Genomic DNA, 14,320 nt, shown 5'->3' with positions numbered 1-14,320 from the left:
AGTCTGTGATTGTCAAGATCACAGCCAACGTTGCCTCCCATAATGCTATGTAAAGGGGGATTTCTCCCTGAGATGTGTGCTGAGCGATCTATCATAGACCGCTCAGCACACATCTCTACCCACACTCAGCACTGTGCAATGTGTGCTGAGCGAGGAGGGTAGACCCAGCGGTGAAATGAGCGATCTCACTAGATTGGGCATGCATGCATGCCCAATCTAGAGCCAGCGATAGTGATGCGCAGGGCCGCGCATTGCTGTCGCCGGCACCCCTACACACGGAGCGATGTGTTTTTAATGTCTAAGCAATCTAGACAGATTGTTTAGAAATTAAGTGAACATCGCTCAGTGTGTGCCCCCCTTAAGTGGCATTCTGGAGCACATGCAACAGTAACAAATGCGCAAAGAGGATCATTTCAGTTTCCTTCAGAGCACTAATTTGAGATTTCTGCGAGTGTAGAGATCAGCTGCAGGAAGGGGAATGATTAATCCTACCTGACACGCTCCACTGTGCTCTGCTTGATAGGGAAGAAACAATGCAATGCTGCGTTTTACTGGTCTCTGGGTGTTTGCAGGGCAGTAGAAAGCCAGGCTAGGCCAAAGTACTTTTTAAGAGGCATGGCCTAATCACAGGAGGCGTGATCATGCGCCATTAGAATTTTCTTTTATTTTAAGCGCCTCCATGGCCACTTTGCAGCCTTCAGGAGAAGAGTTGCAGCTGCTGCTGCCAGTTGAGGGGGAGAAGGGCCCCATTGGGCCCTGCCATCAGACCTGGGCCCGGGTAATTGTACCCTCTCCCGACACCACTGGGTGCATGGGGATACCATACATGGGTGTGGTTCATTAGGTCAACATGAGTTAGGTCAACATACATTGGGTCGACCATGCTTGGTCGACATGCATTATGTCAACATGATCACTAGGTCGACATGAACAAGGTCAACATGGATAAAGGTCGATATGAGTTTTTTTTACGTTTTTTTGTGTCGTTTTCTTCGAAAAGTGACGGGGAACCCCAATTAGTGCACCGTGTCCCCGCGCATGTCTCGCTTCGCTCGCAATGCTTCAGGCAAGGAGCCTCGCTCCACTACCGCTGCGCTCGGCACAGGTTACCGTTCCCAATTGTAGTCCACGTGGATCGTTAAGTCTGAAAAAGGTCAAAAATTAAATAAATTGTGAAAAACTCATGTCGACCTAGTACATGTGGCCCAATGTATGTCAACATAACTCATGTTGACCAAATGACCGCCATCCACTATACATGCATGGAAGTGTGTGGGGGGGGGGAGGGTAGTGCCACAATGGAGACCTACAGACACTCCTGATGAGCTGTTATGCCATTGGGGATCAGTGACGTGCAGGGAGGTCAATGGTCGGGGAGCCACTGTCACCTCACACAACATGCAGGCAGCACACCTCCATGTGCTATATCTCTATATATCTATCTATCTATATATATATATATATATATATATATAAGTCCGGGAGAGTGCTGGTGCTGCTGCTGCTGGCTGGGAGGGTGGTGGAGGATGAGGGAGAGGCAATCTCCCCCCTGCCGCGTATCAGTAATTGGATCCGCTGTGCAATCGTATCTGCCTCGCTAACAGGGGTGTGCTTTGATGTTGTCTGAAAGCCAGTCCCTGTCTACGAGGCAATTGTATAGGTGCCGCTTTCTCCACTTTTTTTAATGGGCTTTTACAGCCCACTGCTTGGCTCCACCCCCCCGTTCCCATTGTCAACAGGAGGCACTGATATTGGTGCTTCTCAAACTAATTTAATGTATTAAAATTATCATATAAAGAAAGTACTTATTTGTATTATTTTGATCATTAATGGTAGGGAGGCACTGCCTCCCCTGACTGCACGTTCCTGCTGGGGATCTATTACCACTATGGGGGGTATTCAATTAGTGCCGTTTTTTCGACCAGTCGAAAAAACTGCACTTTTCGACCTTTTTTAGGTCAAATTTACATTCGACCTATACAATGCCCGTGCTGTTTTTTCGACTGCTCGAAAAATCCAGCACTGGCGAAAACCACGTGTATAGGTAAATTTGTGGGCATTTTTGGCGCAATTTTCGCCCATACCGATTCGACAAAAAGAAAAAAAATGAAACGGTATGGGCGAAAATGTATACAAAAACATGCGAAAACGCCCGCAATTGAATACCCTTTGCCCAATTAGTGCCATATTTTCGACCAGTCAAAAAAACCTGAACTCAATTGAATACCCCTCTAAGGGATCTACTGCCTTGGGGGGGGAGGGGGGGGGGGGGAAATGGAAGGTAATGCTACAATTGGGAGATATGGACAATGGGAGTGAAAGACAATTCTTAGGCTGGTTACACACTAAAATGATGTGTGTTCCAGTGTTGGTGCGACACGAAGCAACGATACATTGCACTGCCGTAAACACTGGTGTATGATGGCACAATGTAACATTATAGCATGTATGTAACAGCATGCAGTTGTTCATTGCATCGTCCCATCGGATGGGCAGCACATCAGATGGAAAGATGCAATGAACGACCACCAAGCACATGTAATCAGGCATACACACTATACGATGCATACAATATACCATTCTGATCCGCTGCAGAATGATATATTGTACGATATATCCCTTAGTGTGTTAGGCATATCTTTTTTTAATAAAATATTGAAATACATTTTTAAAAATATGTTCTTAATTATGTTAAAATAACTATTTTTAATGACCTTTTCTAAAAAAAAAATAGTTAACCATATAACAGGTATTTAGATAGCGCACATATTCTGCAGTGCTTTTACTCATTCACATCAGTCTGTGCTCTAGCGGAGCTCACAATCTATACTCTCTACCACTTGTCAGAAGCCATCAACCTACCAGTATGTTTTTGGATTATCGAAGGAAACTGAGTACCTGGAGGAATCATACACAAAAAAAAAAAAAATGTAACTAAAACTCAAATACTATTTTTTGTTATATATTTGTGCTGTATTTTCATGCCTTATACAGGCTGTCAGGACATCTCTGGTCATTAGTTGTTCATCTGCTCCTTAGGATGGATACACACCAGCACAATGTTGGCACTATTGTGCGCTCACAAAGGTCGAATGCGTCATCTCAAAGTCGCCCTGCTGCAAGGCCAACTGGAAAATATCGAATGTGTCCCGATGCAGTATAATGAAGAACGGACCGAGATTTGTTCCATCGTTCTTTACTGGCTAGTATGATGCAGGGTGAAGGGAAATCACCCTGACCATTGGCCCAATTGCCAGTCATCCTAATGTGTACCCTCCCTCCCTTAGTGTTAGCGTATTCATGTGAAAGTCTGTCCGACATGCTTATTGAGTTTATTAATACCAGTTATTTATATAGTGCACACATATTCTGCATAAATATGCCCAATCACATCAGTCCCTGCCCCAGTGGAGTTTACAATCTATATTCCCTATCACATGTACATGCATACACATTCGCGCTAGAGTTCATTTCGTTGGGAGCCAATTAACCTACCATTATATTTTTGTATTGTGGGAGGAAACCGGAGCACTCGGGGGAAACCCATGCATGCACGGGGAGAATATACAAACTCCACACAGTTAGGGCCATTGTGGGAACAGTTACATTACATCATCTGTACTGCCCACACTTAATTAAGAAATAGACAGTGTACAAACTTGAGAATTCTGTATTATTTACAGGTGGCCAAAAGCAAATGCAGATTCCGGATGATGACAATCGTCAGCATTAGCAAGGTGCTTATGCCTGGAAAATTGTGAATGCACTGTTGACATGTGCCGCTGTCTTTGACTGGGTATGTATTATGCATTTGTGCGTATATTTCAGTAAATTTGTTTTATGTATACACTAGACAAAGAGTTGTTTCTGCTGCATTAGAGGGGATTTTATAGAGGTCCAATTTCAAATGGGTATTTAAAACAAATGTTTACACTAGATGGGAGTAAGTGTATATAACATGCTTGGCATAAACCAGGAGCATATGCACTGATGCAAAGTCATAACACATAAGGCTAAGCAAAATGTATAGAAAAACGTTTTTGTTTGGGTGATTTTGGAACCAAAACGGACTCAGCCCATTATTGTTTGAAATACATAATCCACTCCCCACTAGTGCAGCTGTCACAGGCATGTATTGCTTTATTATAAAGGTTCATATTGTAAGGTAACCAGTATGCTTCAAGTTTTGTAAAGATTGTCTATTGGAAAAACATCAAAAAACAGCTGTGTGAAAGATCCAACAAGTTTAGAGTAATGAAACAGTGAAAAGGTCTTGGCACAAGAAAAGTCTTTTGAAATAAAGAAATTGGCCCATCACAAAACAGTATCTCACAGCAATGCAATAAACTGCTACTTTGTGGATGCTGCCTTAAGGCCACAAAAACTGATCCCCTTACAATTCTCTTGATAAACAAAAGTCGGAAGGAAGTTCTGATGCTGCATGTTTCTAATATTTAGAATGTTTCAAAATGCCAGCAAAATGGATTAATTTCAATGCACTTTTATAAATAACTTCAAGCACTGTTATTGAGTACTGTCCTCAGTTGCTTTGCAGTTTCTTCGGTAGTAGCCAATATTTTAGGCGTGTAGTCAAAGCAGTGGTTGAACATGGGAGTGTCACAAAATGTAGCACATGTAGTAAATTATGAGGGAGTGATTTAGTAAATTATTGGGTCTTGCCACATTTCTCAAACAGAAACAAATACAAAAATACACATTTTGAACTGACTCAAGAGCTGGGCAAGGAGTAAAGCCACAATTCTGTGGGCCGCAGGCTAATGCGGATTTCTGTTTGAGCCTGAGGAGGCACGAACAGGAATCTGTAGTTGACTGCCCTGATAGAGGGTACCTCAAAGCTTGTAACCAATAGCACTAGGTACTTATCCCAGATTCTATGGGTTAACGCACATAGGAAAGGTGCTGTCATTAAATCACCCAAGGCGTTAAAACCCAAGGCTACCACTGCTTTCCCAGAATGGCAACTTACCACTGCTAATTGAATTCAGCCCTATATCTCTTAACTAGACCACAAATTGGCAGCTATCCTCTGGCCGGATACCAGTGACACAATTTTATCATTCCTCAACAGTCTGAAGAGATTCTGAGAAGGAAATGGGGAAAAAGGAAAGTTGCAGTATCCTCTAATGTTTTTAGTCGGTATTTGGTAAACCTTTGCCATTAATGAGGGTGTATATGTTGATAATGCCCCTCTACAACAGTACATGTAGTATTTATGGTCCAGTTTAAAAATGTAATAGTAAGTTCATTGATTTCAATTATCTATTCACTGTGGGGGTTATTTACAACCTACTAACCTTGTATGTTATTTAGACTATAATTGGTTAAAGGTGGAAGAAATGAAAACGCCTGCTCTTATTCTATCACCATCCTGTTCATTAAACTAGCCTTCTCAGTTACACTCCTAAACACTGTTCAGTTTAGCCTAAATTATATCTTAAGTAACTGTGGGAGAGCAGAAAACTGATTTTATGATGCCACTGTATTACATGTTAATCATTTTATTACATTATTAGGTTGTATAAAGTGCATCCTGGAAGGTGGAAGACAAATCCTGATGACAAGGCCAGGGCCTTGCCAATGTAGACAATCTACCATAATCCGTGTCCCAAATACAAATTATGCATTCACTAGTTTCACTTTTGTTGGGTACACACTATGCCGATATATTTGCCGTTCTGGGTATGTTCGGATTTATATGCGATCGGTAAGTGCATACACACTTACCAATCATTGGCCCAATGTGTTGTGCTTGACGTCACAACTAGGCGGGCATTTACATGTGTCTGTCCTCTTGTGATGTCATCCGAGGTTGTACAGGCACTCTGCAGACAGCCCGTACACACAGCACAATGCGCCGATATATCTGCAGATATATCGGCCAACGGCTGCGCTGCAGGGCAATGAGATATGTCTGTGAATGATGGCGTTCACAGACATATCAGGGACACACCGGCTGATGCACCCGTGATATATCAACCGTTTAATTGAACGGCCGCTATATCGGTCAGTGTGTACCCAGCTTCACAGACATGGGCTAAACCTTTGAAATATGGTCACAATCTAACAAATAATGACTATTTATTAAGCAAAAGGTAGGATGCTGAACTATGACGACATGTTCCGTCGTCTGGATTCATGGTTGTAAAGTAAGATTTGCAATAACCTTTGCCCCACTTGTTTTGCTTTGTAAATAATCCATCACTGAACTTTGCCTTAAGTATTATATTACTAAATATACATTAATAAAATTCCAAGCACACAAAACATTTAGTAAACTATGTATTGAGTTTAAGTGTAGGGAACCGGAAAAGTCCTCACGGACAAACAAGACCTTCGGCAAATGGCAGAGTTACAATATTGCAGGCCTATACTAACATATGGACCTTGATACCCTCACCAAAATGGGGATTACATCAGATTAATCTTTAAAGTTGGAACCCCTTAAAGTAAAATATATCACTTTCAGTAATAAACAGTGTTATAGTAGTATATTCAGACTGTAATCTAAACATAGTGTAGAGATCAAACATGGGACCAGCTGAGCCATTATACAATTATGCTTAACACTGTACCACTGTGCTGCCGATTACACATTTTAGAAAAGGAAACAGCATAGCTAACAAGGTTTTAAAACAATTTCCAGGGACACTTGCTGTTGGATGGCTACACCTTTGCTATGGAGTTGTGGTGCTGTGTAATGCTGGGTACACACTAATAGATATATCTGCGGATCAACTATTCTGCAGATATATCTATGGACGGACCGGGCAGTGTGTTGAGTAGTCGGAACTGATGTCACAAACTGGGCAGGCGTTTACATGCGCCAGCCCAGGTCAACTGTCAATCACCCCTGGCTACTGCAGCATGTGCCGCCCATACACACACAGCGATGCACCAATATCTCGGTAGATATATTGGTCATCGGCTGTGTTGCAGGGCTGATGCATTATGTCTGCGAACGACGGCATTCACAGACATATCGTTCGTACACACTGGTCGACGGACCCGCGATATATCGGCCGGTCAATAGAGCGGCTGATATACAGGCCAGTGTGTACGCGCCTTAAGTTGATCATGGTACAGTACAATTCCCATAGTGACATTGATCAAAATGTTGTCTGTAGAATTTTATTTATTCTGCTCAATAAATATTAACTTCTGCTGCATCCAAAACGAAACATTGGATGACTTGCATGAACATTATCCATCTGAGTAACCCTCTGGTTCCACAGGATGGCTGGCTGTTCACGCTGCAGAGGGGTCAGGAAATGTTAATTTCTAGCAGCAAATCTTTAAACTTAGAATCTTAGATGGCAACTCTCTATATATAATAATAATTTTATTTATATAGCGCTCTTTCTCCCTTAGGACTCAAGGCAATAACACGTTTGGAAAATTTTATTTACCATTTGTTACCAGATTGGTGAATTTCAAAGAGGATTTAGTAGCTCAGTTCAAAACTAATTCTCTGAATTTGAGTTAAGCCTTGAAATATTTTTCAGAGTCAAGGGAAATGGTCACAAGCCGAGTACAAATTCTTGTGGCAATGGGTAAGTAACCTGCTCTGTGAGACCTCAAACAGGGAATGTAAACTCAGCAATAAGGAGTTCTGGGTATGCAACTCTGGCTGCAACGCATTCTGAATTCGCACATCATAAATGAAAATAAGCAGCAAAGAAAACCAGCTTTAAAAGCAAAAAGAATTGTGAATAACGCATACTTCTCAACATTGGGATGAGAAGCTTATAACAGGGCCTGTCATGGAGGGGTGTGTCTGTGTGTCTCTGCGGTACCTTCCAACCATACTATCATGCACATCAGTGGCAGGTGCGAGTGGTACCTGTTCACTCCTACATGGGATACAGTGTATCTCATAACCTCTGTGCTGACTGCTGATTGGACAGGTCCATGCTAAACCTTACAGCGGAATGCAGCCCTCAAATGAGGATAGTACTGCTAAAATCAGTATGGTTGCTAGGTATGTTAAAGTATTTAGGGCAGAGCAAAGTCTTGATGCTGCTCTGTCACATAATTAAATAATTCAGCAGGTTTTGATGATTTTTTAGTGCTGTTTCAAAGGACGCTCTGGGTGGCTGTACAGATGGCAAGATTCCTTCTTGAGGTGTCCAATGGACGCTTCAGGGGGCACCCTGCTAGCTAGAAGCAAGGGTCGTGGGGCAGCAATGATGCCATCCACAGAGACCGGCAATCTCTGCTGCGACACCCCTTGTTATGGCCCTGGCTGAATATATGACTACAGTAAGTGCAAGAGGCTTTTGGTTTCAATAAAATGAGCAAAAGTAAAGTCAAGCATAAAATGTTTATATTTAATGGGAAGGCTGTGGCTTCAAACTTTGTCCACAACATGAAACGTGTCTAATCTCATGTTAAGCAGCACCGTCTATCCAGGCAGTTTAAGAAAGTGTGTGTGTGTGTGTGTGTGTGTGTGTGTGTGTGTGTGTGTATATATATGTATATATATATATATATATATACACATACAAACAGAAAATTCAGCACGCACCATAGCAAGCTCACTTATCCTCACAACATCAATAAATAAATGATAGGGGTTTAGTTAGTGAATTGGCCAATGCACGGAAGCCTGCAAACTACTCGCCAAGGTACCCCACCTTCATGCAGGTCCTACACTATCACTAATACACTAACTAAACCCCCATCATTTATTTATTGATGTTGTAAGGACAAGTGAGCTTGCTATGGTGAGTGCTGAATTTTCTGTTTGTATATATTTAAGTAGGTGGCCATGGGCTACATGCACCCCACCCTATGAGTGGTGAGTGCAGATATTGCACCCCGCTTCTGGGGTGGCGAGTGCTGTGGTTTTATGTGTGTGTGTGTGTGTGTGTGTGTGTGTGTGTGTGTGTGTGTGTGTGTGTGTGTGTGTGTATATATATATATTCCACTATGTTCTGCAGCACTTTATAACTGGCTAAACAGTAAGAAAGCAGGACTGAGTATTAACAAAGATGTAAAATGGCCCTTTCTGCCAAGCCTACAATGTATGGAATATAAGGGTTTGATACATGAAACTAACTGCCGTAGATTGCATTTTGATCCTGCAGATTGCAACTGGAAAAAATGTTTAATGGGGTTAAAAAGCAATGTTGGTATGTGGGTCAGTAGGTTACTGAGTATTGAAAGAGAACTTATGTAAGTTTTGTGTGAACTGTGTAGAGGATTGGTAATCAGGTAGAAATTCTTAAATTGGTCAAGAAGGTGATTCAGGATTTTGACACACCTTACTAAAGGTGCGTATTCAGGGGACACTTTAAGGTTTAAAAGCTGGCAAATAATCTTTCAGTACAAAAGAGGTAATTCCATAGAGCAGTGTGGAGGCTCAAGAAGTTCTATGACTAGGAAAGGGAGGAAGCAATGAATGAATAGCAGGTGCACAGGTGTATTCAATACACACGGACACATTTTAAAAGCTTTGCAGGTTTAGCTAATTATATCACTTGTGATTCTGTGAGGAGACGTGGAAACATGAACTGTTTGAGGTCCTGAAGGCTGTGTTTGAGAACCTATGAGGTAGAGCAGGGCTGGCCAAACCGGTCCTCAAGATCTACCAACGGTTCACATTTTCCAGACCACCTAGCTGGTGCACAGGTGTAGTCATTACTAATTAAGATGTGCTGCATTCACTCCTAACTGACAATTCTACAGATCTCCAGGAGGCCTGGAAAACATGAACTGTTGGTAGATCTCGAGGACCAGTTTGGCCAGCCCTGAGTTAGAGATTCTAAGATAAGAGGAAGAGCTGTATGTTGATGCAGTGTTGTTAATGACTTTGCACTTAGCAGAACTATCCATATCCAAATACAGAATTTATACATAGGCTCATTCTGTCTGTTACTTTTGTAAATCAAATATGTGTAATAAACATTTTAACTCAGAAAAATTATCTTAGATGTGAAAACTACATTCAGTGAATTTTTTTACATTGTCTACCAATCACAAACTCCTTAAAAAATTAATTTGCATAGCTTTTTTGTTCCAACTACAGTAAACTATTATTTTTTTACAATACTGCTATTTTAATTAAATATGCTTTAGTACAGCAGTGTGCGCTATTCATCCAAAACTCTTCTTTGTCTTAAATATTTTATTTCCATTTAAAATCTGATCAGCTTTTCAATTTAGCATATTACTTTCAACCAATGTAGTGCACCCAGCGCACCAGTATAGTACATTCCTTTACATTTTACAACAATAAGACCAACAACAGAGCGCGACAACTCTTAAGCACCATACACACTGGGCGATCTCCCCTAAGTAGCAATCAGCGCTATATCGCTGATTAGGGGAAATTGTCAGTGCATACACACTGAATGATATCGATGAATGATGTCATTCAGTGACATCATCATCCTCCGCACTCCCTGAGAATGCAGCTCAACGATATAGTTAAAGTTGAGCTGCATGTTTGGTAGATAATGCCTGCATGAGAACGACCTGCGGGTGCACGCATCGTTCAGGCATACACACTAGACGATATGAACAATAGATCTTTTTAAAAAGATCATTATTGTTCGTATCGCCCAGTGTGTATGGGGCATAAGGGCCCTCCGTACTCACGGGGGAGATGTGTGCTGAGCGAACCGCTCAATGTGTGCTAAGGGAGGGGGGCGGGGGCCGCTCAAATGAGCAATGTGCTAGATTGAGCCTCCATGCAGGCCAATCTAGAACTGGCGATAGCGACGTGCGGGGGCCGTGCATCGCTATCACTGTGGTGGGTACACACGGAGAGATCAGTGCTTAACTTCTAAGCAATCTAGTCAGATTGCTTACATTTTAAGCATGGATCTCTCCGTGAGTACTCTCCTTTAGGGGGGACGTCACACCAAGCATAAACTGAACACACAATTACTTTAATACCACATCTCATTATTAGTCATATTAATGTAAAGCAAAGGGGGACAATTTACTATTCATTTCCATGTTGTATACTGCAAGATTATCTATTCACAGGTAGATAGGGAAATGTATGCAGTGCACTAATGAAATGAAACATCTCAATGCAGGAAAAGCCTATACTTTTTGGACTTGTATGAGCCGGGTTTCCTAGCAAGGTTTCTGTGCAACTCATACATTGATTTTAACCCACAAGTGAAAAACTGTAGTTGTTATAATAATGTGTCATACCTATATTATTTCCACATACTGTACGCCTTCGTCTGAGGAACAAACCACAGCGAGCCTGCTGATTGTCTAATGAATTACCAAAACTTTACCTGCAGCTTGGCTGACATCTGTTACTATACAGAATAATAACCCACTTATAACCATAATAAACATCAACTTTATGAAATCTGGTGCAACCATATTCACTGCATCACTGCCACAAACTAGCAATGTCTGCAGTCACCAATGTAGAACAGGAAGCCGAAACAAAACCTAATATAATCATCACACAGTTTTGACCTATTATGTAGTAATGCTGACTGAAAGGCGATACTTTATGTTTATTTAATAATGATCTGCTAACTGTAACGCACACATCTGACAACCATTGCCATAAATATGCCCACATAAGCACAATAAGTCAGACTGCAAGCATACTAATAATTGCTAGGTAACAATATGTAACAGAGAAGTATGTAATGTTATATTGATACCACAGTAAGTCAACAAGTCTGTATTTAATGGGAAATGACAACAGTAAATAAAATAAAAGATGTTACACAAGATAAGGAAGAAAGTTTTCATTCATGTTTTGAATAATGTAACAATAAGACAGTGCTGACCGTAAGGTGAGGGTCATGTCTGGCTGTATACGGGCATTTGCATGGTGCAGCAGCACTTTCATCCTGCTTCTCCCCTATAGGGGTGTACTACATGTCACTGTGTGTGTACAGATCACATACATTCCTGTCTAGCAGATGTGTGGCTCCTGTCAGAGCACATGCAGTGTGCCTGTGTGTGTGTCCATGTGTGGACTGTACAACATCAGAGCCGCACTAAGTAATGAGGACATGGAAATGCACAACGCAGCTTACCCAGATAGAGGCGCAGATCCAGCAGGAGCTGAGGGGGTCCCCCATTCAGCTGGTAGAAGAGGGAGCCCATGCAGAAGAGCAACAAAGTTGCCATGCAGAAACCATAGTCCCGCAGCGAGAAGCGCGGAGACAGCCAGCCCTTCCTAGCAGCGCCCTGGACATTGTTCTTGGGAACATGATTGCTGAGGTGATTGTTGCTACTGGTCTTCTTCATCATATATCCTCCTTACGCAGCCCGGCAGGGAGAGGTCAGCCATCCGCCTGAAGGTGACAAGAGCTGCTCTCTGGACCATTGGAGAAGTTGGGCAGAGTTTGTGTGAGTCTCACAGTTCAGGAGGCTTTCCTCCCCATTGCTGCCCTGTCACTTGTCAGCGGGGACAGAAGTCCTTCTCTCCTCCCACCTCTCTCCCCTATACTTTATGCTGCTGCTGTAACACTTCTCAGCACTGTGGTCACTGATCCGCCGCCTCCTCGCCTGTGTCTCCCACTATCTCCTGCCCTACAGTGTGTATCTGCTCCTGGCGCCTCCTCCAGCACACTCTCCCCCTGTAGTCTCTCTCTAGTATCCCCCTCTCCCCAGCACAGAGCTGCGGGGCAGCATGAGGTCTGCAGCAGCCTCGTCCTTTCTGCCCTGTGCACGGATCCTCCTCAGGGGGAAGCGCAGTGTCAGATTACGGCTCTCCGGTCCCTGGAAGACACAACTGCTCTCTCCTCTATGCGCTGCAAGTAGGAAGAAGAAAGTTGTTTTCATTTCTCGCTCTTTTCAGTCCTCCCCAACCCCCTCCTTCTCAGATGACTTTTCTTTATTTCCACACCAGCGACCCCTTGGGGCTCTAAGTAGATTTCTGGAAGAGTTGCGTTTAACACTGAAGCCCCCATCGGCACCAAGGGAAGGTACTCACTCTTGTTTTAAATCAATGGGGGTCATTCCGACCCGTTCGCACGCATCGGTTTATCGCTGCAGTGCGAACGGGTGCAGAATGCGCATGCGCGGCGGCCGCAGTGCGCGACGTTGCACGGCGACCGTTACGTCGCGGCTTACAAAGGAAGCGGTCGCAGAGCCGACCGCAAAGACGATTGACAGGAAGAAGGCGTTCTAGGGCGGATCCGGACCGTATGGAGCCGTTTTTGGGGAGTGGTGAGTAAAATGCAGGCGTGTCCAGGAGAACGGAGAACGGATGTCTGACGTCAAAGCCGTTTCCAGCATCGCAGGGATCGTCGCACAGGGTAGGTAGGTATAGGCCTAGTCTTCTTTTGCTTGAAATTTTTTTAGCTTAGCAGGGCTGCACAAGCGATCGCAGCCCTGCTAAACTAAAATACACTCCCCCATAGGCGTGGACTAGTTGATCGCAGCAGCAGCAAAAAGTTAAAAAGTTGCTGGCTGCGATCAACTCGGAATGACCACCTACTGTATGTTCGTTTGCAGTTCCCTTTACAAGTCATTCATTTATAAGAGCAGGGCAGGATTAAGCCAGGGAGGGGGGCTCCACAGTGTTTTCGGCACCTCCCTGCAAACTATAAATTACTGCCCTACTTCCCATACGTTATAAAGGGACATTGATCTCACAAAAAAGCAGCGTGATCACATAATAGTACCCCCAGTTCAAATTACACTACACAGTAGCATAATCTTATTCATATTACACCACATGTAGTGCCCCTGATTTATATTACACCACATAGTAATGCCCCTTATTCAGGTTATGTCACTCAGTAGTGCCCTTTATTTACATTGCACTACACAATGGTACCCTTTATGCACGTTATACCACACAGTAGTGTCCCTTATATACAATGCCCACAGTAGTGCCCCTTATACACAATTCCCACAGTAGCAGTGCCCCTTACACATAATGCCCTCAAAAGTAGTGCCTCTTACACATAATGACCACAGTAGTGCCGCTTATACACATAATGCCCACAGTAGTGCCCCTTATACTCATCTCTGCCTCTGTCATCCAGCAGCTCACCACCTATGTCTCTCCAGCAGCTCCATGCCCTGTATCCTTTCAGCAGCTTCCCCACCTCTCCTGTCCCTCCAGCCACCTCTCATTTTGTCTTCAAGATGCACGGAGCCTGCTTCTCTTCATGGCTCCTCTTCACTTCAGCAGTGGTGACAGCATAGCATCACATACACCATGCTGGAAAAGGAAACCACTGGGACCTGAAGAGGGCATGAATGCTGTCCAACAAACACAGAGTTTGTGAATACCAGAAGGGATGGGCTGTAAATGGAGGAGGACCGTGGAGCCACCAGGACATGAGGAAGGAGGAGGTGG

The 14,320-nt window shown here is 43.3% G+C and overlaps 1 protein-coding gene across 1 annotated transcript in view; it reads right to left on the bottom strand.

Moving 5' to 3' along the window:
* Positions 1-12,795, bottom strand: part of UST (uronyl 2-sulfotransferase) — a 641,538-nt gene extending 628,743 nt beyond the window's left edge. The window contains exon 1 of the mRNA XM_063917505.1: positions 12,042-12,795. Coding sequence (XP_063773575.1) covers positions 12,042-12,258 — 217 coding nt within the window. The 5' untranslated portion in view covers positions 12,259-12,795. The remainder of the gene's footprint in view (positions 1-12,041) is intronic.
* Between the last annotated feature and the right edge of the window lie 1,525 nt (positions 12,796-14,320).

The sequence above is a fragment of the Pseudophryne corroboree genome, chromosome 4, assembly GCF_028390025.1.
Source record: "Pseudophryne corroboree isolate aPseCor3 chromosome 4, aPseCor3.hap2, whole genome shotgun sequence".
NCBI classification, from domain to species: Eukaryota; Metazoa; Chordata; class Amphibia; order Anura; family Myobatrachidae; genus Pseudophryne; species Pseudophryne corroboree.
This window is presented reverse-complemented; position numbering and strand designations above follow the sequence as displayed.